This window comes from Aegilops tauschii, chromosome 3 (genome assembly GCF_002575655.3).
Source record: "Aegilops tauschii subsp. strangulata cultivar AL8/78 chromosome 3, Aet v6.0, whole genome shotgun sequence".
Classification (NCBI taxonomy): Eukaryota; Viridiplantae; Streptophyta; class Magnoliopsida; order Poales; family Poaceae; genus Aegilops; species Aegilops tauschii.
Window position 1 is genome coordinate 578,911,877 of NC_053037.3, and position 27,206 is coordinate 578,939,082.

At 43.8% G+C, this 27,206-nt stretch overlaps 1 protein-coding gene across 1 annotated transcript; it reads left to right on the forward strand.

The window, feature by feature from the left end:
- The first annotated feature begins 9,487 nt into the window (after positions 1 to 9,487).
- LOC109740541 (uncharacterized) lies at positions 9,488 to 10,308 on the forward strand. Its single transcript, XM_020299595.4, has one exon. It carries the CDS (start codon positions 9,510 to 9,512, stop codon positions 10,095 to 10,097), a length of 588 nt encoding a protein of 195 aa, XP_020155184.1. The 5' UTR covers positions 9,488 to 9,509; the 3' UTR covers positions 10,098 to 10,308.
- The last annotated feature ends 16,898 nt before the right edge of the window (positions 10,309 to 27,206 follow it).

Consider the following 27,206-nt stretch of genomic DNA (forward strand, 5'->3'; position numbering starts at 1 on the left):
TGTGGCGTACCGCAAAACGGACGAACCGGACCTCCTACGGTCGAAACGGGGGTCCTGTTGATCGGGAGGGGTGTGCCGTACCGCAAAACGGACGAAACGGACCTCCTACGATCGAAACGGGGGTCCTGTTGATCGGGAGGGGTGTGGCGTACCGCAAAACGGACGAAACGGACCTCCTACGGTCGAAACGGGGGTCCTGTTGATCGGGAGGGGTGTGGCGTACCGCAAAACGGACGAAACGGACCTCCTACGGTCGAAACGGGGGTCCTGTTGATCGGGAGGGGTGTGGCGTACCGCAAAACGGACGAAACGGACCTCCTACGGTCGAAACGGGGTCCTGTTCATCGGGAGGGGTGTGGCGTACCGCAAAACGGGACTCCACGGGATACTGTTCATCTCCACCGTTGACCTCCTCTAGCCTCCACGTGCTACCATCGACCTCCTCCAGCCTCCATGGCTCCTGTTCATCCAGCCTCCACCGCGCGCTACTCCACCGGCTACTGTTCAACCACCCCTCCACGGGCACCCCTCCACCGTCTACTGTTTATCCAGCCCTCCACACCATGGGGTCCTGTTCAACCACCCCTCCACGGGCACCGCTCCATCGTCTACTGTTCATCCAGCCCTCCACACCACGGGGTCTTGTTCAACCACCCCTCCACGGGCACCCATCCACCGTCTACTGTTCATCCAGCCCTCCACCACACCACGGGGTCCTGTTCATCCAGAGGCCACGCCACCGCTCACTGTTCATCCAACCCCCCCCCCCCCCGCAACGCTCACTGTTCATCCCAGAGGCAGCATCGATCGGCTTCAGTTAGCAGTAGTAGCGAAGGAATCGCTCGATCGGGTTCAGTTAACAGCCATCGATCGATCGCTCGGGTTCAGTTAGAGCCCAACGCCTCGCTCGGGTTCAGTTAGAGCCAATGCCTCGCACACACGCGCGTACGTGTACGAGAGAAACGCGCATCGCTCGGCCCCCGACCTCCCACCGTAACCGGGAACTCCCCGAAATTTTCCTCCCCCTCGCTTCTACGACGGTTTTTTCCGTCATGGACGGCCCAAAGAATGTCATGCAGCTGCGTCTCCGGCCCGCCTAGGACGAAAAGTCCATTTTCTGTCAAGATTTTTTGTCATAGAAGTAGGAGCCCACCACATCTATGATGATACCGGGTTTTTTCACAATTATCGTCATAGAAGTGTCATATGTATGACAGGAAAAAAATTCGTTCGGCCCAAAATGTCACGGATGTGTCTTTTTTCTACTAGTGTGATGATCATGAAACTTCAGATCAAGTTACTAGGGAACCTCATAGGTCAACCAGAATATGGTTCGCACCAGAGTGGTACGGTAATCCTATTCTAGAAGTCATGTTACTTGACCATGACGAACCAACAAACTATTAGGAAGCGATGATGAGCCCAGATTCCGCGAAATGGCTTGAGGCCATGAAATCTGAGATAGGATCCATGTATGAGAACAAAGTATGGACTTCGGTTGACTTGCCCGATGATCGGCAAGCCATTGAGAATAAATGGATCTTCAAGAGGAAGACGGACACTGATAGTAGTGTTACTATCTACAAAGCTCGAATTGTCGCAAAAAGTTTTCGACAAGTTCAAGGTGTTGACTATGATGAGATTTTCTCACTCGTAGCGATGCTTAAGTCTGTCTGAATCATGTTAGCAATTGCCACATTTTATGAAATCTGGCAAATGGATGTCAAAACTGCATTCCTTAATGGATTTCTTAAAGAAGAGTTGTATATGATATAACAAGAAGGTTTTGTCAATTCTAAAGGTGCTAACAAAGTGTGCAAGCTCCAGGGATCCATCTATGGACTGGTGCAAGCATCTCGGAGTTGGAATATATGCTTTGATGAGTTGATCAAAGCATATAGTTTTATACAGACTTGCGGTGAAGCCTGTATTTACAAGAAAGTGGGTGGGAGCACTACAACATTTCTGATAAGTATATGTGAATGACATATTGTTGATCGGAAATAATGTAGAATTTTCTGGAAAGCATAAAGGAGTGTTTGAAAGGATTTTTTCAAAGAAAGACCTCGGTGAAGCTGCTTACATATTGAGCATCAAGATCTATAGAGATAGATCAAGACGCTTGATATTTTTTTTCAATGAGTACATACCTTGACAAGTTTTTGAACTAGTTCAAAATGGAACAGTCAAAGAAGGAGTTCTTGCCTGTGTTGCAAGGTGTGAAGTTGAGTAAAGACTCAAAACCCGACCATGGCAGAAAATAGAAAGAGAATGAAAAGTCATTCCCTATGCCTCAGTCATAGGTTCTATAAAGTATGCTATGTTGTGTACCAGACCTATTGTGTACCTCACCATGAGTTTGGCAAGAGGGTACAATAGTGATCCAGGAGTGGATCACTGGACAGCGGTCAAAATTATCCTTAGTGGAATAAGGAAATGTTTCTCGGTTATGGAGTTGAAAAACAGTTCCTCGTAAAGAGTTACGTCGATGCAAGCTTTGACACCCATTTGGATGACTCTAAGTCTCGACCTAGATACATATTGATATTGAAAGTGGGAGCAATTAGCTAGAGTAGCTTCGTGCAGAGTATTGTAGATATAGAAATTTGCAAAATACATACGGATCTGAATGTTGCAGACCCGTAGACTAAAATTCTCTCACAGGCAAAACATGATCATACTATTACTCTTGGGTGTTAATCACATAGCGATGTGAACTAGATTATTGACTCTAGTAAACCTTTTGAGTGTTGGTAACATGGCGATGTGAACTATGGGTGTTAATCACATAAAGATGTGAACTATTGGTGTTAAATCACATGGCGATGTGAACTAGATTATTGACTCTAGTGCAAGTGGGAGACTGAAGGAAATATGCCCTAGATGTAATAATAAAGTTGTTATTTATATTTCCTTATATCATGATAAATGTTTATTATTCATGCTAGAATTGTATTAACCGGAAACTTAGTACATGTGTGAATACATAGACAAACAGAGTGTCCCTAGTGTGCCTCTACTTGACTAGCTCGTCAATCAAAGATGGTTAAGTTTCCTAGTCATAGACATGTGTTGTCATTTGATGAACGGGATCATATCATTAGAGAATGATGTGATGGACAAGACCCATACGTTAGCTTAGCATAATGATCGTTTAGTTTTATTGCTATTGCTTTCTTCATGACTTATACATGTCCTTTGACTATGAGCTTATGCAACTCCCGAATACCGGAGGAACACCTTGTGTGTTATCAAATGTCACAACATAAATGGATGATTATAAAGATGCTCTACTGGTGTCTCCAATGGTGTTTGTTGAGTTGGCATATATCGAGATTAGGATTTGTCACTCCGTGTATCGGAGAGGTATCTCTGGGCCCTCTCGGTAATGCTCATCACTATAAGCCTTGCAAGCAATGTGACTAATGAGTTAGTTGCGGGATGATGCATTACGGAACGAGTAAAGAGACTTTCCAGCAACGAGATTGAACTAGGTATGATGATACCGACGATCGAATCTCGGGCAAGTAACATACCGATGACAAAGGGAACAATGTATGTTGTTATGCGGTTTGACCAATAAAGATCTTCGTAGAATATTTAGGAACAAATATTAGCATCCAGGTTTCGCTATTGGTTATTGATCGGAGATGTGTCTCGGTCATGTCTACATAGTTCTCGAACCCGTAGGGTCCGCACGCTTAACGTTCGATGACGATTTGTATTATGAGTTTATGTGATTTGATGACCGAAGTTTGTTCAGTGTCCCGGATGAGATCACGGACATGACGAGGAGTCTCGAAATGGTCGAGACATAAAGACTGATATATTGGACGATGTTATTCGGACACCGGATGAGTTCCGAGAGGTACCGGGTAACTATTGGAGTGTCGAAGGGTTATTGGAACCCCCCGGGGGAACTAATGGGCCTTCATGGGCCTTAGTGGGGAGAGAGAAGAGAAGGGCCATAAGGGGCTGGCCGCCCCCCCCCCCCTTGGTAGTCCGAATTGGACTAGGGGAAGGGGGCGGCGCCCCCCTTTCCTTCCCTTCCCCCTCTCCCTTCCTCCTTCCCCATTCCACCAAGTGGAATCCTACTAGGACTTGGAGTCCTAGTAGGACTCCTTTCCTTGGCGCGCCATACAGGGCCGCCGGCCTCCCCCTCTCCTCCTTTATATACGGGAGCAGGGGCACCCTAGAACACACAAGATCAATTGCCTTAGCCGTGTGCGGTGCCCCCCCCCCCCTCCACAGTTACACACCTCGGTCATATCGCCGCAGTGCTTAGGCGAAGCCCTGCGCCAGTAGCTTCATCATCACCGTCGCCACGCCGTCGTGCTGACGGACCTCTCCCTCGTCCTCAACTGGATCAAGAGCTCGAAGGACGTCATCAAGCTGAATGTGTGCTGAACGCGGAGGTGCCGTACGTTCGGTGCTTGGATCGGTTGGATCGTGAAGACGTTCGACTACATCAACCGCGTTACTAAACGCTTCCGCTTTCGGTCTACGAGGGTACGTGGACACACTCTCCCCGCTCATTGCTATGCATCTCCTAGATAGACCTTGCGTGATCGTAGGAAAATTTTGAAATACTGCGTTCCCCAACATATATGTAGCCAGTACCGTCGGATAGATATACGAAAACTTGTTGTTCGACCAATCTCTCGGAGAAGGAGAGGTCGATCACTTCTCTTTGTATATGTTCATGACGATCTTGTGTACTTAATGGTTTCCTTCATTTGCTTACTAGCTAGCATGTCGAGTCCTCTCTATACGTATAGTACGTAGCGTCGACCAAGCACGGAGATAAGAGAGAACACTTCTCTCTATTAGCTAGCTAACACAATATATGAAACCCCTAAATTAACCCTACAAAAACCTCCAAACCCCCAACCCCCCCCCCCCCCCCCTCCCCTTTCAAAAAAACAAAAACCGCAGCCCCTGAACTGCTGACTGGTGGATGCTTTTTGGTCCCGGTTGATGCTACCAACCGGAACAAAAGGCCCTCCTGCCTGGGCAAGCCGCAACGGCCACGTGGAGCCCCATCTATCCCGGTTCGTAGGCGAACCGGGACTAAAGGTATTGGGCTTTAGTCCCGACCCTTTAGTCCCGGTTCCAGAACCGGGACAAATGGGCCTTTTTCTACTAGTGGCTCCAGATTATTTGTACTCATAATTATCTCTAATACACTAACTTGTGATCTTCCCTCAAATATTATTACTATAGCAACAGGAATCTTTATAGTACAGATAGTATGGAGTAATAATTTAGATCTTCCTGTAACATGTAGAATTAATTTGCTATTATGAAGAAAAGCATTCATCACCTAGATTAGTTAAAGATATTCTACGACAAGCTGAGAAGCACACATATCGCAGCAATTCCAATATGTATTGCAACTGCCTTTGGGTGTACTATGGTATGAAATATGAATCTGTTTTCAGCCTTAGGAGTATTTCTGTTGGTGTTACAAGACAAAGTTGCCAAAATTAGTCCTTGTTATTTACACTTTTGTTCACTGTATATAAATGAAGTTTCTTATACATATCGTCAATTGTTCTGCTGTAGATGATATTCCTAAAGGTTAGATCTAAATCCCAAAATGATCCTCCTATAAATAAGAGCTGCCATTTGTCGATCATATCACTCTGTGGATCTAGATAAGAGAAAATAATTGCCTGCTGTTGTTACTTAGAAAGAATGATCTTCCCAACGCCTATCTTTATACAAATTTCTGGGCACATCACATGATTTCCATGACGTGCATCGGTATATTCTGCCAGCAAAAATCGTACATCAAATGCATATAATTTTACAAGCTAATTCCATATGGAGGAAAGGATGAAGAAACTAGATAAAATGATTGATGTACAGGAATATGCTTATTTTGAATTCCATCCGCCTACACTTCTCCAATACGTCTCAAAGGAATTATGCAGGTACTGCTTCAAGTTTACTTTATCAATCGTACCTTCTTTAACCATTTTAATGTGCTTTTGATATTCCTCATTCTAATGGTCCACAACATTGTGCGCAATAAGGTTGCAGTCATCCTTTTCCATGACCAGAGCTTGATATTGCAAATTTTTCTCTTTTATAGTCACGAATCACTCACATTTACTCAATTGCACCAATATTTCCTTTGCATGTTGGTACTAGTACATATTTTTATGTATGATCTACTTCTATAATTAAGGTAGCTACATCGGTACCCATCCTCCTTTCTCTTCTTGCAGTGAATTATGTTTTAATACGCAGAAACATTCACGCTGTAGTGTACCTCGGCGGGTGGTTACTTGACTGCAGGATAAGCACAACCAGTAGTTACGCTGATGCACGATTTTTTGGATTTTGGCCATGTGTGACATGAACGTAAGATAAACACAACAAGTGGACGATCCATGGTGCTGGCAAAAACGTGGTTTGGGATTTTTTTTCCATCTGCTATGGCACCCGCGGATATACATGTTGAAGTCAATTACGAGAACTTCGAGGTCGTCTCTGTACCGTCGGCTACTGGAGCTAGCTGTGTTCATCATTGGATGCTTGCATGTGTGTGTTGAATGAATGTCAATGTACAGAGCATCCAAAGAAAATCGTGCATCCGGACCTTGTGAAACCGGAGCTTGCATTCTTTGCCTAGAGGGACAAGGGGCGCATGAAGAAGGATGACGAGGAGATGGATCGAAAAATTGTTGACGAGGTCGATGAGATGTTTGACGAGCTCAAGAGGGGGGGCTTCTACGAGGTACGGAGGACGTGAAATTATCTACCGGCAATGAGCACGAGGCAGGCCCCTCCGACAACCACCAGAGGTGAGCAACCTCGATGACGACGATGACAAGGACGACAACTTCAAGTTGTACGAGTACTGTAGGCGTCATGGTCTGTGATGATCTACTATAGTAGTATGTCCATAGTACTGCTGGTCTTTCCTAATACTGCCTCCGTTCCAAAATATAGTGCTTCCTCTATTCCCGTGCTTCAACTTTGACCATATATTTAACCAACAAGACCGACTGCGGCTGGAGCAAAAATTATACCAGTGAATTCATATTCAAAAGAAGTTTTCAATTATATAATTTTTTCTCCTGCCGTAGTCGGTCTTGTTGGTTAAATTTATGGTCAAAGTTGGACCTCGGGAAGCGTCGGTGCACTATATTTTGGAATGGAGGGAGTATTGTATAATTATGTTGTTTGAAATGTTTAATGTTCAACTAGAAATTTAAGAATGTGCAATGAATCATGTTGAAGTGACCATTTTGATGGCACCAGGTGCCCAAAAACCTTCTTTCTCCTAACCTATAATCAAGATTTAATGTTCAACAGCTGCGGGGCCCAAAAATCTTCTTTCTCCTACCTTATAATCGGGTTTTAATGTTCAACAGCTGCCGTGCCCAAAGATCTTCTTTCTCCAACCCTATAATCGGGTTTTGGGCATCAATTTTTTCGTCATCGGTCCATTGGAGATGCTAATTAGTCATGGCACTGCATTGCTCACCGTGCGTCTAACCCAATTATCCTGATCCTCACATGCATCTCTGGGATCCATAAGCACTTCTATTTTCTTTACATTGATAAGCGTCCAGCTTGACATCAATACATACTGTGAAAGCCAATCGCAAGAACTTCGTGATCGTCCACTCCCGCGAAATGTCAACTTCTGAAGTACTCCCTGTAGTGTCAATAATGGTATTACACTTTGGCTCCAAGGGAGTAGTATTCTATGGATCAGTTGATGCATGCATGTTTGAATGTATTAACAAGCATCTGAGAGTTAATTTAGCTGGGTCGTCGCTCACTTCATTGGGGAGTATAATCGACTCAGTGATTCGTTATTTACTTCACCAAGGGTAACGCTGAAGCAAGCAAGCTGGGAACAACTAATATGAATTTCATCTTGTGTTAGTTGTCTCGCTTATCCGCATGCAAATGTGATTCTAACAAGTCACCTTGGTTCCTTTTCCATGGGTTGTCATTTCTGCGAAGTAGCTACGTGCCCATGCATAAATGTCAAGGTCAATGGTGAGAACTTCAAGGTCGCCCCCCAATATCAACTAATCAACTGTCTCATCCGGCTCACAAAGTGCTGAGCTTCTCTAGCAAAAGATTTGTCCCTTTTATGCCCATTGTATTTTTCTTTAGATTGCTCACCACATATGCGAACGTGAGCTTTCACTTAAATTAGTGGATTAGATCTATTTTGTTCTAGAGTTAAAAGAATGGCTCAAAAGCATCTTCCAAATTGTAAATAAGTAAGTAAATAAATATATCAATACTTTCATTTGGCCAACCTTTCTTATCATTTTGATTAAGGTACATCAATATTCCACTGTATCATTGATTAGCACAAAGTAACAAAAAATGGCATATATCGAGCTTATATGAGCTTTATCAGAGCTTGCATCTTGTAATCATCTTTCAGCTACACAAGTCAAGGTTCCATTCCATCATCAAGATATGTAGACTTCCTATCAGCTTTTGAAGCCCTAGTAAACAGAAAACAGAATGCGAGCTAGCCACATCAAGCATTTGAAAACCTTGGATGGATGGGGACTAAAGATTGCCAATAGAGCATCCAAAAAAAATCTCACAGATTTATCTCTTCAGTATACCTATGTGATGTATCCAAGTCAACAAGCACTAATTAAGGAGCTAATTATTTTATGCCTCCACTCAGACTTTGCTAACCAATAGCTCTGTCCAAACCAATAGCGGAGCTGATGGCACACTGTCAAAGATTCTTATAATCAATGGATGGCTACTGCATGCAGCGGCACGTAAGCGCTCAATTAAGTCGATTCGATTACATCCGCGGAGTCGTCGTTTACTTTGATTCCAGCTCTTGCTTGCCATGGGGCAGACAATGGCGACCACTTGTTAACCCAGCCCAAGGGGATCGGTCGACCGATCGAGCAAGTTGCATGCTCATGGTAAAATCAACGCTTATCCAAGCCCACTTGATCATCCATCATCCAGCTAATCAGTTCTTCATGTATGCATGGTTACTTGACTGTAGGATAAGCACAACTAGTAGATATGCTTATGCGTGGTTCATTGAATTTTTGCCATGTGTAACATGAACGTAAGATAAACACAATGAGTAGATGATCCATGGTGCTGGCAAAAACATGGTTTGGAATTTTCCCGTCTGCTACAGCGCCCGCGGATATACATGCCGAAGTCAATTACGAGAATTTTGAGGCCGCCTCTGTATTCTCAACTACTGGAGCCATCACTGGATGCTTGCATGTGTGTCTTGAACGGATGTCAATGTAGCAGTGCATCCAAAGAAAATCCCGCGCAAGGTAATATATCTATTCTTCATCACCTACATGATGTTTATCCAAGTCAACAAGCACTAATTAAGGCGCTAAATATTTTAAGCCTCCACTTGACTTTGTCAACAAATCCCACACCACCAGCTTGGTCGCAAGGACTATAAATATACATACAATCTTTCACTTAAAACACATCTCATCTTGCAAGAGTACACTTTGATAGAAGACACAATGGTAGGCACAAAATTACTAGCTCTTGGTTGTGTTGTCCTGGTGAGCATTGGATTGGCCAATGCTGCAAGGGTGGCTCGGTACTCGAGTGCCTCTGGAGTAGGGACGGGAGGAGGAGAGGGTGGGGGGTCTCAGGGTGGTGCTGGCTCCGGTTCTGGGAGTGGAACTGGGTCGGGTGTGAGCTCTAGTAGTGGTACACATGCAAGCGGTGGAGGAGGTGGTGGAGGTGGCGGTGGTAGCGAATATGGTGGAGCGGGATCTGGTAGCGGGTCCGGCTCAGGCTCCGGTTCTAGTCAATATAGTCAAGGATCTTCCTATCCTTATGGTGGTGGCTATGGTGGATATACTAGTGCTGGTGGTGCCGGTGGTGGCGGTGGTGGAGGGCAAGCTAGTGGTTATCATGGATCTAGTGCATATGGGGCTGGTAGTGGCACTGGTTCTGGCTCAGCTACAGCTACTAACAATTGGTATGGACAAGGTAATAATGCATATGCTGGTGGAAACGGTGGTGGTAATGGCGGTGGAACAAATGGTGGGAGTGGTGGAGGCGGGGGTGCTGGATCTGGATATGGCGATGCCTACCCATAGTTTCCTTGATGTGAGGAATCTAAAAATCTGGAGCCCAATCTGGTGTGTCAAATAGATGTCTTTAAACCTTTTTATTTATTTGTTATCGTCTTACATATTATCAAATAAGGGCTTCATTATTCTAGTGAAAAATGTACTAGTGCTTGTGATATATACCAAGAATGTAACATGTCAATGTATCACTATGTATGTATGAATAAAATCATCTGTGTTTGTGCCAACTGACTTGCAATGAGAAGTATGAACACACGTCCTATGGTTAAGTAACATAAATTGCTCGATTATGGTTAATGACTGACAAATCATCAATTTAGTCATACATGCTGTGTCACGAGAGGGGAAAGGGGGGGTCACCCATAATACATAACAAAATCCATCACTTTTGGTTTGCTTCTTTCTCTCACCTGAAGTGCCTCGTCGCATTTAACGAAAAAGTGAAACGTTTTGTATAGACCTAGATCATCTACCTCTAGGGAGTTCCGAGGCTCCACATCACCATCTTAGAACCACACCACCATAGCCATCACATCCATGCTGATGGGAATGCCCAGACATTCTCCCGGCAGGGCCATGGTCATCGCGAGTGCTACTAGACTACCACCATCATGACTTAGTGCCATGAAGTTTTTTTTTCCTTCATGGTCTCTATCGAGGGGTGTCCTTCCCCACCACTAGCCATGAATGGTCTATGATCTTATTCTCGTGTATTATTATTTTTATTTATTTTCTTTTTTGCAGGCTCCAGCTGTTAGACTAGGAAGTTAGAGTTAAAACTTCTAAATTTCATTTTCATCGATGACCATTATAGAAAATTTTGTTCCAAAGCTTTGCTACTTACTTTAAAGAAAAGATAGTTGTGCAGGGGTTTCTAGAAATTCCCTTCGTTTGGTGTGAAAATTGTTACTACTTTTCAAAGCTGGATGGTATCCTTCTTACGTGCACATCTAGTTTTCTTCATGGTTACTCAAATATATGTATTAAGAACACCAAACAAGCGGCATGGTTCGATAAGCACAACATGCCTACGCTCTTTTGTTCTTACATGCTAGTTTTCTTCATGGCTAGTCATATATTAGCCGTGCATGCAATCAGCCAGTCAGCTCAGGTAGAAAAACTGGAACCCTGCAACGAAAAGCAGACAATACAGTTGGAGAACAAGATACTTTTCACCAGTTTCAGACCATAGAAACACATCAACATAATAATCTGGGTGTTAAACTAGTATATTCCATTGACAATGTAAACTCTACCCCCACCCCTCAACCCCAACACACACCAATACAATTCACCAGTATGTACATTTATCAAACAGAAGAAGAAAAAACTCACACGTAAATGGCAATGCGCATGCTACAGAATGGTGAATGTGGATAGTCTCGAAATGCTACAGAATACTGAATGTGGGTACCTAAACAATTACCAATGTCGCAATACATCCAGAAACAAATAATTGGAGTGAACTTAAGACAATCAGGTTGAGACACAGTTCCTTGTGATGTACAACTAATATGGATCGGAGGGACTAATATAATATTCTGGGCGTTAAACTTGTACTATATTCTAGCAACAGTGTAAACTGTAACCCCACAAACACCCACAATATTCGGCAGTATGAGCATTTATCAAACAGGAAAAGAAAAAAAAACTCACACACGCGATGCCAATGGACATGCTACAGAAAACTGAATGTGGGTAGCCTCCAAGTGATTGGGTAGCTGAGCAATTACCAATGCACATAATACATCCAGAAACAAATGATTGGAGTGAACTTGAGACAATCTGCCCGAGACAGAATTCATGGTGTTGTGCCGCTTGAGCCAATCTGCTTTCGACCAATGGTACGCAAGATGGTCTTACACTGCTTACAGAGAAAAATGAACATGCCTGGCAGTCTAAACGGGTGTATAATCTTGGGCCTGAGCCAGACCATGATAAACCGTTCTTTTGCCTATCAGTACATGTTTTCTCAAGCCGATGTTGAGATCGAACATCACAAGAAGCATTGATTCCTTGAAATGGCTAGGAGCTAAAGTTAAATGATAAATATAGTTCAAAACAATGCAAAACAAAAGCAGAATTACTATATGTTTCAATACTTGGCCATTGTTATTATGCAATCTTTCAGTTTAACTAGTGTTCTGAACTCTAGAAAATAAGGAGGAAGATTCTCCCTCGTTCACCGTCAACTAAAACAAAACATAGAAGCAGCCAAGCTGAGAGTGCAGTTTGAGATTAAGATACTCACTGGTAGAAAAAAGCCCTTTAGTCCTGGTTCGCAACAGCCTTTAGTCCCGGCTGTGCAACCGGGACTAACTATGCGCGACTAAAGACCCCCCCCCCCTTTAGTCGCGCCTCTTACGGACCGCGACTAAAGGCTTTAGTCCCGGTTCTTGTGGCTGGCCGGGACTAAAGGCCCGTCCACGTGGGCGCCCGTGGTCCGTCGGGGCGGAGGACCTTTAGTCCCGGTTCTCGTGGCCAACCGGGACTAAAGGCCTCCTCCGCAGGTTTAGGGTTTTAGCCCCCCTAAATCTGGTTTCTTTTTAGTTTGGAGTGTTTTATTTCTTTTATATTTTATTTTGTGTTTTATTTTAATTTTGATAAAGTTTCAGTACACATATTCTACGCTACTATATACATGCATATGAAATTTCAAACAAGAAGAATTCAAGAGGAATATATAATATATATTCAATCTCGGGTGACCATATACAACTTCGAACAAGTTTCCATACACAATTAGGATGGATGACCATATACAACTTCGAACAAGTTTCAATCTCGGGTATGCATATAAATTTCTTCGTCCTCGGTATAGTGTTCTCCTTTAGGATTGATGACTTCCCTCATGAAAAATCCTGCTAATTCTTCTTGAATTGGTCGGAAGCGAGCTTCTGGACTAAGCCTCCTCCGCAAGTTATCCGTCGCGTTCCGCACGCTATCTGATGCCTTCCGCTCAGAGGTGTGTCTCCGGATGTTCTCACAAACATAGTATCCACATAGATTGGTCCCCGGTGGCTGCTTATCCACATTAACTAACCTTCTGAAATCTAGCTCATGTTTGAATTCACCGACAATTTCTTCTGAGAACCGTCTCCAAACCCTACAGGGCAAAGAAAATTAAATGAACAAGGGAGTTATTAGTTACTTGATATTAGGAAATGAACGAAAGAGACCGATCCATATAGAGCTCAAATGATTGAAAATAATTACTTTTGCAGCATTTTTCTCATGTCGGCCCAACGCTTTGGATCCGAATCCATAGAGTCCATGATTAGAACTCTGGAGGTGTGAAGTTCAATATTTAGCAGAATTCAGTGGAACCTGCGGACACGTTACATGCACAGTCATGCATAACTCATCGATTAGACATACCATGCATGGAGTAAACAAAAGAGAATGGGCACAAGAGAGAAACACTCACCCAAAATGGTAAGGAAATAGAATATGACTTTTGAGTTGATGCTTTCTAAGAAACTTGTACAAGTCTTTCTCCACGTCTTCGGGGTGATGTTGTAACACATGTCCATTAACGATATGTGGGTCAATGAATCCAACATCATGGATGTTTCTTATTTTGCATTCCCAAATCTTCAATCTGCATAATAGCGTACGCAACAATATAGTTAGGACAATATATATATATATATATATATAGTGCAGGCAATGAAGAACGAGATGAGGTAGAAATAAATCACTTACAGAACGTAGCAACTCAGCATAGATTTGTCGAGGTCGCGCAGATTGAACAGCTGGAACAATTCACTCATATGAACTTCTACAGAGTACCGTTTGGTGTGATGCTCATCTGTAACATCCGCATAAACATATTCTTTGTCGGCCCATGTTATGAATTGCTTGTACCAACGTAGCAGATTTCGCATTTGTGGTGGTAGACTCTTTTCCCGCGCAGGCTCGACGAGAGGCCCATCCCGCACATATTGTAATGCTATCTCACATACTGGCGCATCCTCAAGGCCTAAGAAGGCACGAAGAGTCAAACCCATCTCGGACGCTTGTTTCATGGCACTCGCTACAGTCAATCCAAGTGCTGCCGCAGCTGCTATGATCTGGGGGTCCTCTTCCGGACTGGCTTTCACTATGAGCGGGGGGATCGATTGTTTCTTCTGCATCCCGAGCTGGTCAACTTGTTTCCCGCTTTTTTTACTTTCTTCTTTCTCCTCCTTCAATATTTTTGCTTGCCTACGAAGTTCATGTCCATAGTCGTCAGGCATATTCAGCTCGGCTTGGGACGGTGTCGTCAAAAAATCCTTAGCCCACTTCTTTTGCTTCTCAGTGAATACTTGCTTGGGCTCAGGCTCTTTTTTCGCCTTCATATCCGCCTTCCATTTCTCATAATCAGCAGACGCGGCCAATTTGGTTTCAGCTTCACTAAGTTCCCCAGGCCTTGGGAGGAGAGGCTTCAGTGATGGCTCCGGTACCCTTGTGGTCTTAGGTACATAAGGGTCCGGGTTAATAGTCCAGGAGCGGGTTTCCTTGTTGTCCGCCTGCTTCTGCTTCTTCGCCGGAGGTGGATTGGGGGGCGTCGTACCCGCCAGAGGAGGATTGGGGGGCGTCGTACCCGCCGGAGGTTGTGGATCGGGGGACGGCGTCGAATGGCGTGAAGGAGGTGTAGGTGAACCACCACGACCACCACCGCCGCCACCACCGCCACCACCACCACCACCACCATCGGAGGGGGGTGGACTTGCTAGCCTTGGCGCCTCGCCTGGAAACACTATGTACTTCTTTTTCCATAGAATGAACTGGCGCTTGACATCTCCAAGTCTTCTCTCCCCTTCGGGTGTAGGTTTGTCAATCTCCAGGTCCTCAAACCCTTGGACTATGTCTTCCACCATGACACGAGCATAGCCATATGCAATGGGGTTGTTGTGGTGGAGTGCTCCAGGTGTACAGGGTAAAGCACTGCCGCTAGCTACCTTCATGGAAACGTTCCCCACGGGATAATGCAGATCACATTCTTTCATCTCCTTTACATCATCCACGGGGTAGTGAGGCTCCGGTGCACGAATCTCGATCATCGGTGCACTAGCACCAGGCGGGGCATCCGTGGAAGCCACGCTGCTTCTCCGCTGCTGGCTTCCGTGATCCGCTTCATGATCTTCATGCGGCCCTGCAGCCGATTTTTCTTTCACTAGTTCATGCACGGTCTGCTTCAACTCATGGAGTTCCGATGCAAACTTCGTCATAAGATCTGCATCCCGGTCCGTCTTTCTCTTACGGCTTCTGTAACAGTACGGGTCATTGTCCTGGGAAAACCCTACTTTCCACGGAACTTTGCCTTTGCCTCGTACACGTCCTCCGTGTTCATCATTCCCGAGGGCTGTTGTCAGTGCGTCTTTCTCTCTGTTGAACTTGATCAAGCCCTCTTGAGCTTGGGTCATTGCGTCAATAAGGGCTTGGGTGGGAGCAAACTGTCTCTGCCGGTGAACACACACCCCTGTCTCCGGGTCTAGCGATCCCCCATGCCCGTACCACCAGCTTTTGGCCCTTGGGTCCCATCCCTCTGTACCTAGAGGGATTCCTCGCACCCTCAGGTCCTCCTCCATCTTCTGCCACCTAGGCTCCGAAAGGCGGTATCCTCCTGGCCCCATAATATGATGGAACTTTTTCTTACTCGCATTATCCTTATTTTTTTCGATATTTCCTTGAAATGCTCCGATTGCTTTTGCCTCACAAATTCTGGCCAATCATCTTTCAGTTTCTCATGTTGTCCATTGAAATCCGGAGTCTTGCCCTTGTTGACATAGTCACGGGTTAAATTTTTCTTGAAGTTCCGGAATGCTTCGCCCATCTTCTGAAGAGCGAACTCTTTAACTAGCCTCCTCCTCTGACGTCCACCCGGAACCTCGTTACCGAATTCATCGACTTTGTTGTATTCCGGAGGTAGAATGAAATGTTCCATAAGCTTTCTCCAGCAATCCTTTTTCGTTCTCTTGTCGACAAAACTAAAACCAAGACGTGCCTTCTTTGGCTCCTTCCATTCCTGGACGGTGATCGGGACGTTGTCTCTAACAACGACTCCGCATTGGTTGATAAACTTTGAGGTGTGCTGTAGGGGCTTGCCGGTTTCACTGACAAACTCAATGGCATATGTTTCTCCTGTTTTCATCGCCTTGGATTTGCCACGCTTTGTCGTACTCGATCCGGAGGGCTAAAAAAAGAAAGAGAGTCGCGCGCGTTAATACATATGTATTCACATTTCAGTAAGTTTGTATCACGAGAGGCTCAATGTATATATATACCTCGCCAGAGGTGGTTGCTACTTGCAATTCGAGATCGTCGGTTATTGACGGTTGACCTCCGTCGACAATGTCCGTTCCTTCACCTTCTTGATCATCGACAATCTCTGTTCCACCGTCAAGGTTCAGAAAAGAAGAGACTACATCCTCTTGTTGCTCATATTCTGAGCCCGGCACATAAGGAATCTCGTTGTTGATGATGCCCATTAAATAACGTTCAGCCTCCGGATCCCTAAGCGGCTCGGCTCTATCGTCCGCCATATGTCACTCCTGCATGTAGTAAAAATTCTTTAAGTATAAAGGAATTAAAAAATAAGATTAAGGGGACAGAGAGGAGGAGGAATTAAAAAATAAGATTCTTTAAGTAAAAATTCTTTTTTTTCTTCTTCTTCCTTTCTTCTTCCTCTTTCTTCTTTCTTTCTTCTTCTTCCTTTTTCTTTTTTCTTTCTTTCTTCTTCTTCCTTTCTTCTTCCTTTCTTCTTCTTTTTTTCTTCTTCCTTTTTCTTTCTTCTTTCTTTTGGTTTTCATTTGGTTTTCATTTTTTTCTTCTTCCTTTTTCTTTCTTCTTTTTTTCTTCTTCCTTTTTCTTTCTTCTTTCTTTCTTCTTTCTTTTTTTCTTCTCCTTTTTTTCTTCTTCCTTTTTCTTCTTTCTTTCTTCTTTCTTTTTTTCTTCTTCCTTTTTTTTCTTCCTCCTTTGTTTTTCTTCTTTCTTTTTTTCTTCTTCCTTTGTTTTTCTTCTTCCTTTGTTTTTCTTCTTCCTTTTTTTTCTTCCTCCTTTGTTTTTCTTCTTTCTTTTTTTCTTCTTCCTTTCTTTTTCTTCTTTCTTTTTTTCTTCTTCCTTTGTTTTTCTTCTTCCTTTGTTTTTCTTCTTCCTTTTTTTTCTTCCTCCTTTGTTTTTCTTCTTTCTTTTTTTCTTCTTCCTTTTTTTTTCTTCTTTCTTTTTTTCTTCTTCCTTTGTTTTTCTTCTGTTTTTTTCTTCCTTTTTTCCTTTTTCCTTTTTTCTTCTGTTTTTTTCTTCTGTTTGTTTTTCTTGTGTTTTCTTTTGTTTTCTTTTTTCTTTCTTCTTCCTTTTTCTTTTGTTTTCCTTTTTTTCCTCCTTTTTCCTTTTTTTTTCCTTTTTCTTGTTTTTCTTCTGTTTTTCTTTTGTTTTCTTCTTCCTTCTTTCTTCTTCTTCCTTTTTCCTTTTTCTTTCTTCTTCTTCTTCCTTTTTCTTCTTCCTTCTTCTTCTTCTGCCGGCGCGCGGAGGGCGGCAGGCAGGGGCAGCGGGCGGCGGGCGGCAGGGCGTCGGGCGGCGGGCGGCAGGGCGTCGGGCGGCGGGCGGCAGGGCGTCGGGCGGCGGGCGGCAGGCGGCGGGCAAGGGCAGGGCACGGGCGGCGGCGGCGCTCACTGGGGACGGGGGCGGCGGCGCGCAGGGCTTCGGCGTCGGCGTCGGGGCAGGGCTTCGGCGTCGAGAGAGGAAGAATGGGAAATGGCGGAAACTGCTAAGTGCAGTATTTATAGACGTACCTTTAGTCCCGGTTGGGGAGGCGGACCGCGACTAAAGGTACCCTTTAGTCGCGGTTGGCCACACCAACCGCGACTAAAGGGTACCTTTAGTCGCGGTCCGCCTCCCCAACCGGGACTACAGGGTTTTGGCGCCGCTTTCGTTCCCGCGCAGAAAGACCCTTTAGTCGCGGTTGGGGACAACAACCGCGACTAAAGGGTACCCTTTAGTCGCGGTCTGCCTCCCCAACCGGGACTAAAGGCATTGTGCTGGAACTGGCGCGGTGCGGTGGGATGTTTAGTCCCACCTCGCTAGCCGAGAGGCTTCGACAGTGGTTTATAAGCGCGGCTGCGCTGACCACTTCGAGCTCCTCTCAAATGCAGGCTTACGGGCCTATTCTGTCACTATGTGCTTGTGGGCCTACTGGGCCTTCTGCGGGCCTGAATCCTGGCCCATTGATGGGTTTCTAGTCGTATTCAGGCCGTGGTGGCCCAGTAGGAGGCATATTTTTTATTTTTTGCCTGTTTTTTGTTTTCTTTTTTTCTTTATTTATTTTGTTTTGTTTCTACTTACAACAAAAAACTTATTTATTTTATTTTATTTTGTTTCTAATTACTTATTTATTTTACTTTATGATAATTTTTTTTGCTATTAAAGTTTCTAACAAAAAAAGTTCTTTATGAAAATTCTTTTAGCTTTCAATGATTTTGAACAGAAAATACTTCGATAATTTTAGTTGAATCAATTTTATTTATGCTATTAAAATTTATTTTATTTTGTTTGTACTTATATATTTTATTAAAGTTTATATTATTTTGTTTCTAATTCATTTTAAAATCTTAAAAATACAATTATATATCAAAAAAATCAGAAAATAAAACTAATTCATTTTAAATTCTTAAAAATACAAATAATATATCAAAAAAATCAGAAAAATAAAACTAATTCATTTTAAAATCTTAAAAATACAATTATATATAAAAAATCAGAAAAATAAAACTAATTCATTTTAAAATCCCTTGAAGGTTTGACAAAAGGTTTGATACATCATTCAGTTCATCGACCAAATACAAAGTTTGGTACAATAAATTATTACACATCAATTCTTCCCTTGTGTCCCTGCTTGCTTACGATTGTGCCGTATCCATGGAGCATCCTCATCATTTAACTTAATGCTTGGGTCAGTGTTCACTTTGAAGGGCGGAATTTCACCAAACATATTATAATCTTCTGACATGTCTGTCTTGTCCTCCACTCCCACGATGTTTCTTTTCCCTGAAAGAACAATGTGGCGCTTTGGATCATCGCATGATGTACTGATCATTTTCTTATCTTTCCGTTTCCTCGGTTTGCTACTCATGTCCTTCAAATAAAAAACCTGAGCGACATCTTTGGCAAGGACGAATGGTTCGTCAAGGTAACCAAGATTGTTGAAATCCACCATTGTCATTCCGTATTGCTCGTCCACCTTTACCCCACCTCCTGTTAGCTTGAACCATTTGCACCGGAACAAAGGGACCTTAAAGGAGGGTCCATAGTCAAGTTCCCATATCTCCTCTATGTAACCATAATATGTGACCTTTCGCCCATTCTCGGTTGCTGCATCAAAGCGGACACCACTGTTTTGGTTGGTGCTCTTTTTATCTTGGGCGATGGTGTAAAATGTATTCCCATTTATCTCGTACCCTTGGAAAATCGTTATAGTCGAAGATGGTTTCTTGGCCAACATGTACAGCTGATCTCCAACATCATTGCCATTCATTAAATGTTTTCGCAACCAACTGCCGAAAGTCTCCATGTGGGCCTTTCTAATCCAGGATTCAGGCTTCCCCGGGTTGTCCGAGCGTAAAATATTCTTGTGTTGCTCGAAGTACGGAGCCACAAAGCTGGAATTTTGCAGAACTGTGTGGTGTGCTTCAGTCATAGAATGACCGTCCATACATATCGTGGATTTCCTTCCGATCTTGCCTTTTCCACTTAGTCTCCCCTCGTGCCGCGATTGAGGAATACCAATCGGCTTAAGGTCAGGAACATAGTCAATACAGAACTCAATTACCTCCTCATTTCCATAGCCCTTGACGATGCTTCCTTCTGGCCTAGCACGGTTACGAACATATTTCTTTAATACTCCCATGAACCTCTCAAAGGGGAACATATTGTGTAGAAATACAGGACCGAGAATGGAAATCTCTTCGACTAGGTGGAGCAGGAGGTGCGTCATAATATCGAAGAAGGATGGTGGGAACACCAACTCGAAACTGACAAGGCATTGGACCACATCGTTCTGTAACCGTGGTAGATCTTCTGGATTGATTACCTTCTGAGAGATTGCATTGAGGAATGCACATAGCTTCACAATGGCTACTCGAACATTTTCCGGTAGGAGCCCCCTCAAAGCAATCGGAAGCAATTGCGTCATAATCACGTGGCAGTCGTGAGACTTCAGGTTTTGGAACTTTTTCTCCGCCATGTTTATTATTCCCTTTATATTCGACGAGAAGCCAGACGGGACCTTCATACTGCTCAGGCATTCAAAAAAAATGACCTTCTCTTCTTTGGTAAGAGAGTAGCTGGCACGACCTTGAAACCATTCCGGATGCCGGTCATCTGGGTCTTTCAAAAGTTGCTGGTCCTGCCGTGCTTCCTTTGTATCATTTGTCTTCCCATACACGCCCAAGAAGCTTAGCAGGTTCACGCAAATATTCTTCGTAACATGCATCACGTCGATTGCAGAGCGGACATCTAGGACTTTCCAATATTCTAGCTCCCAAAATATAGATTTCTTCTTCCACATGGGTGCGTGCCCGTCAACTCCCCGCGGAACTGATTGTCCGCCAGGACCCTTTCCAAAGATGACTTTCAAATCCTTGACCATATCAAATATCTCAGCACCAGTACGTTCCGCAGGCTTCGGCCGGTGATCTGCCTTGCCGTTGAAATGCTTGCCTTTCTTTCTTACGTTATGATTTCGGGGAAGAAATCGACGATGACCCAGGTACACGTTCTTCTTACAATTAACCAAACATACACTTTCAGTCTCATGTAAGCAGTGCGTGCATGCATTGTATCCCTTATTTGTCTGTCCCGAAAGGTTACTGAGAGCAGGCCAATCGTTGATGGTTACAAAAAGCAACGCTCGTAGGTCAAATTCCTCTCCTTTGTGCTCATCCCAGACACGTACACCAGGTCTGGCCCACAACTGTAAAAGTTCATCAACTAATGGCCTTAGGTACACATCGATGTCGTTCCCGGGTTGCTTTGGACCTTGGATGAGCACTGGCATCATAATAAACTTCCGCTTCATGCACAACCAAGGAGGAAGGTTGTAGATGCATAGAGTCACGGGCCAGGTGCTATGGCTGGAGCTCTGCTCGCCAAAAGGATTCATGCCATCAGTACTTAGACCAAATCTTATGTTCCTTGCGTCAGCTGCAAAATCTTTGAACACTCTGTCGATCTTTCTCCATTGCGTTCCATCAGCGGGGTGTCTCAACTCCCCGTCGGACTTACGGTCCTCTTTGTGCCATCGCAACGACTTGGCATGCTTTTTGTTCATGAACAGACGTTTCAACCATGGTATTATAGGAGCATACCACATCACCTTGGCGGGAACCCTCTTCCTGGGTTTCTCGCCCTCAACATCGTCACCAGGGTCATCGCCTCTGATCTTATAACGCAATGCAGTGCATACAGGGCATTCATTCAAATTCTCGTATTCACCGCGGTAGAGGATGCAGTCGTTAATGCATGCATGTATCTTCAGAACCTCTAAACCTAGAGGGCAGACAACCTTCTTTGCTTCGTACGTATTGGCGGGCAACTCGTTATTCTTCGGAAACATATTCTTCAACATTTTCAGCAAATTTTCAAATGATGAGTCACCTACACCTTCCTGTGCCTTCCATTTTAGCAAATCCAGTGTGCAGCCCAGCTTTTTCAGACTATTATCGCATCCTGGATACAACGACTTTTTGTGATCCTCTAACATGCGATCCAAATTCTCCCTATCCTTGTCAGTTTCGCAGCGTCTCCGTGCATCAGCAATGGTCCGACCAAGATCATCAGCGGGCTCATCATGTGCCTCTTCTTCACCTTCACCTAACCCTTCCCCACCTTCAGCATCATCCTCCATGAAAGTATCACCGAAATGATCATGATAGTTGTCATCGATATCATCCCCTTCTTCATCTTCTTCCATTCTAACCCCTCTTTCTCCATGCTTGGTCCAACAGTTATAGCTTGGCATGAAACCGTGCCGAAGCAGGTGCATGTGAACGTCTCTTGAGGAGGAGTAACCCTTCTGATTCTTACAGACAGCACATGGACAGATAATAAAACCTTGCTGCTTGTTCGCATTTGCCACTACGAGGAAATCTTTCAAACCCGTAGTGAACTCGCCGGAGAGTCGGGGACCGTACATCCATTGCCGATTCATCTGCATTATTATTATATAAAGTATATAATTAACCATCATGCATTTGTTAAACTAACTAGCTAGAAATAATACAAATTAAACAATGAACTACACACATGCATATTTTATCAATGACACATGAAAGGTTCAAGTTGCTAACCGCGATCGCGGAGGAAAAATAAATGAGAAAGCTCAAGTGTGGCTCGGACACTTCATATCATGTTTGTTTCAGGCTCTCGGGCATTTCATCGAACACCTTGTGTGCATAGGAGGAACCAAAAGCAAACCCACCACCCCCTTCTGAAAATTGTGAAGTGAGCTGAGTCCTATATATAGGGATGGGCCTTTAGTCCCGGTTGGCCTGGCCAACCGCGACTAAAGGCCTTCGGGGACCTTTAGTCCCGGTTGGCCAGGCCAACCGGGACTAAAGCCCCTCCCGTCCGCCAGCTGGATGGGCCTTTAGTCCCGGTTGGCCTGGCCAACCGCGACTAAAGGCCTTCGGGGACCTTTAGTCCCGGTTGGCCAGGCCAACCGCGACTAAAGCCCTCCCGTCTGCCAGCTGTCGACCGAGCGCGCTGGGCCCAGATAGTTGGTCGCGGGTCTCCTCCCGAACCGCGACTAAAGACCCCTTTTGTCGCGGTTCGATTATTTTGGGGACTAATGGGGGCGTATGGAAGCCTATTTTTCTACTAGTGACTGTTCGCCGGTTTCAGACCACATTAACAATATGCGTATTAAACTTATGGACCACGATATTTGGCACACGTGTGCCATATAAGCAAAACTATCACACACGCCTTCTTCCTTCTCTCTATCTACATGCATGCATGGATTACCATGATTTCTCTCCCTTCCCGTGCACTCCCTTCTTCTAATTATATGCATGCACTAGAGGACAAAAGAGTTGATGTCATCCTAGATTCTCCTTTTTCAAAGATTAAAAATGTTTTGTAGCTCAAGCCGTCGGTCCGATGCAAAAACCGTTATCACATAAAAGATTCATCGCGATGAGATCTTCAAAACTAGATCCCATGTTGGTATGTTTCGACGACTTTTTCTGGGGGTCAAAAGTTACCACGTCTGGGCTACATAAGTTATCACGTCTGTGATATGCAAGTTATTGTGGTATTTTCACATAAGTTACCGGGGGCATAAAAATGGTTCTCCCACCATTTCCACATGCACATGCATGTCTACACAAGTGTACACAAAATGTTGATATCATTCTAGATTGTCCCTATTCTGAAAATTTAAAATGTTTTGTAGCTCAAACCATCGGTCCAACGCAAAAAAAATTGTTTTCACATAAAAGATTCATGGCGACGAGATCTTCAAAAGTAGATTTCATATTGGTATGTTTGGACGACTTCTTTTTGGGGTTCAAAAGTTACGACACCTATGATATGCAAGTTATCATGGTATTTTTCACATAAGTTACCGAGGTATGTTTTTCATCAACTTTTTCCCAACTTGGTCAAACTTATCACGGTGTTTGCACATAAGTTATCGGGTACGTGACGCGTATATTATCGTGCTATTTTCACATAAGTTAGCAGAGTTATTGTTTTCAACAACTTTTTTCCCTCTTGATCAAAGTTAACACAGTGTTTGTACGTAAGTTATCGGGTATGCGGTTCATATATTACCGTGTTATTTTTCATATAAGTTAGTGGGAGGGGGGTATGTTTTTCAACAACTTTTTTCCGACTTTGTCAAACTTACCAAGGTGTTTGTACATAAGCTATCAGGTATGTGGAGTTATCGGGGGTATGTTTTCAGCAACTTTGCCCCCCTCCTCGGTCAAAGTTACCACGGTCTTTGCATGTAAATTATCGGGTATGTGTTCCTATATTACCGTGTTATTTTCGCATAAGTTACTGTGGTTATGTTTTTCAACAACAAAAATCCGACTTCGTCAAAGTTACCACAGTGATTTTACGTAAGTTATCAGGTATATGGTTCATATATTACTGTGCAATTTTCACATAAGTTGCCGAGGGGGTATGTTTTCAAAAAAAAATCCCCCTCATTGGTCAAAGTTACCGCGGTGTTTGTATGTTACTGTGATATTTTCACATAAGTTACCGCGCGCGCGGGGAGGGGGGGGGTGGGTGGGTGGGTTTCAACAACATTTTCTCTCCTTGGTTAAAGTTACCACGGTGTTTGTACAGAAGTTATTGTGTATGTGGTTCGTATATTATCGGGTTATTTTCGCATAAGTTATCAGGGGTATATTTTTCAAACAACTTTTTTCCTCCTTCGTAAAAGTTACCGAGGTGTTCCTACGTAAGTTATCGGATATGTGGTTTGTACATTACCGTGCTATTTTCACATAAGTCATCGGGGCTATGTTTCTCAACTACTATTTTCCCCGTTGATCAAAGTTACCACGGTGTTTCTGCGTAAATTGTCGGAACGCGGTTCGCACATTACCGTGCTATTTTCACATAAGTTTTCAGTGGTATTTTTTCAATAACATTTTCCCCTCTTTGGTCAAAGTTATGCGTAAAGTATTGGGTATGTAGTTCATATATTATTGTTTTTACATAAGTTACAGGGGCATGTTTCAACAAATTTTTTTGCTCGGGTTCAAATTACCATGGTGTTTTCACCAAGTTCTCAGATTTGCGGTGCGTATATTATCATGCTATTTAAACTTAATTTACCATGTGTATATTTTCAAAAAAAAAATCTTACCACGGTGTTTCGTACCTAAGTTATCACGTCTGTGATACGTATATCCTCATGCTAATTACACAAATTTTACCGGGTATCTTTTCAACAATTCTCTTCCCCATGATGAAAATTACCACAGTGTTTGTACCTAAGTTATCTGGTATGTGGTGCATATATTATCATGCTACTTACAAAGAATTTACAATGTGTATGTTCTTAATAACTTTTTTCTCGGGTCCAAAAATACCGCGGCGTTTGCACCTACATTATCAGGTCTGCGGTGTGCATATTACCGTGTTATTTACACAAAAGTTACTGTTGTGTACTTTTTCAACAAATACAACAGAATATGGACATGGTTAATATGGGCAACATATGTTCATGGCACCTCAAGCAGAAATGAATAAAATACAATTTTGCTTGTTTAGAATGTCATGCTAAGATGCTAACCCAGGTCAAGTACTCTCACAACAAAGATTCTGATGTAAACATGTTACTTTATAGAAGGCTTATGCAGGTTCTGCATATGTACTAGATGAAAAATGTCACCATCCAGCATTGGATGGTTCTCTGAACTAGCAGCAGGATGGTATGAGAAGGCCATATCCAGAACAGAGGTTGGACTTTCATTTTCTTGTTCACACCATAAATTTAACCCACTATATAAACTATGAGCTAATCATGTGCACGTCGAAGACAATCAAAATTGTTGAGTACCGTATGGATGACTAAACTGAATCATGTCCAGATGTATGGAAGAAACCATACTCAATCAGACGGAACTATAAACTTTGGGAAAAAGAACAATGGCAAATAATCTTGATTACAGTCTGTTCTATCAAGGCAGATTAGCAATAGATCACCACTGATACATGTGCTACATCCATGCATGTATCAATCATTTTTGCACACTAGGATCGAGGCACATTTGGGCGGCTTATTCTCTACTAGTTACTCTGCTAGTACATCAGAATTCAGAAAAGTCCACCCGCAATTTTTTTTTTCCAGAAAAGACACCTACCTAGAATCTATACCTTACGGTTGATGCATTGGAGGGCTGCAGCCAGCGCCCGGGCCTATCAGTCCATGAAGGTGATGTCTAGCTTCCGCACCTACACCTTCAGACTACTGCTGATATTGTATGGGACGAGCAAGACAAGGACGAGCTTGGACGTATGTAGAAGGAGGAGTCTGCTCGCTGATCTCAAAGAAACAAGCAGGACATGAACGAGCACGGATGGGAACCTGGACAAGGATGAGCTCGGAGGTCAGCTCGACGGGGAAAGCGGCCAGGCCGGCGGCGTATGAGCAGAGGTGAGGTCGAGGACGAGCAGCGGAGTTGAGATCAGGTCGAATTACTGGGCGTTGATGGAGAGGTCGACGGGGACGACCGGCCCGGCCGGCGGACGACTCCAGGACGAGCTACGGGATTGAGGTGGACGAATGTAGAGTATTGGCGAGTGGTGACGGCGGCGAACAAGAGTTTCCATCTTATCGCGGCATGGTGAGAGACCACACGACTTTGATCAAGCGAATCGGTACGCTGGGTTCACTTAGCGGTGGCATGCATGCGTAAATACATCTCAACTCCATCTTCTGTGTTTCCAGCGCCCGAGGGGGTGTTTGGTTCAGGGACTTTTTAGTTCCAAGACTAGAAAAAGTCCTAAGAACCAAACGGGAGGGACTTTTTCTATAGGGCCTAGAAAAAGACTCTACTAGAGAGTCTTTTTTAATTAGTCCCTGGGACTAAAAAAAGTCATAGGACTTCTGAACCAAACACCTCCTGAGTGGTGAGATCGCGACCTCGCCATCTACAAACGGACGGCATCCAGGTGGGTTGGCAGTTTTGCAAAAACGATTTGGGTTGCCACATACATATTTCGTAAACTTATATCTTCCATGGACAGTTTAAACTATAACATGTCACGCACAAAAAAAAATCAGATACGGAGATGGAAATGTGCATGCTACAGAAAAATGAATGTGAGTAGCCTCCAAGTGATGTGGGTAGCTGAGCAATCACCAATGGGACATAGTACATCCAGAAACAAATGATTGGAGTGACCTTGAGACAATCTGGTTAAGACACAATTCCTGGTGATGTTGTGCTTGAGGCAATCTGCTTTCGACCAATGGCACTCAAGATGGTCTTGTGCCGTTCATAGAAAAAATGAACATGGCTGGCAGTTACAGAGTCTAAAGGGGAACACAATCTGGGATCTGAGCTGAGCAATGATAAACATTGCTTCTGCTTATCAGTGCAAGTATAATTTCAC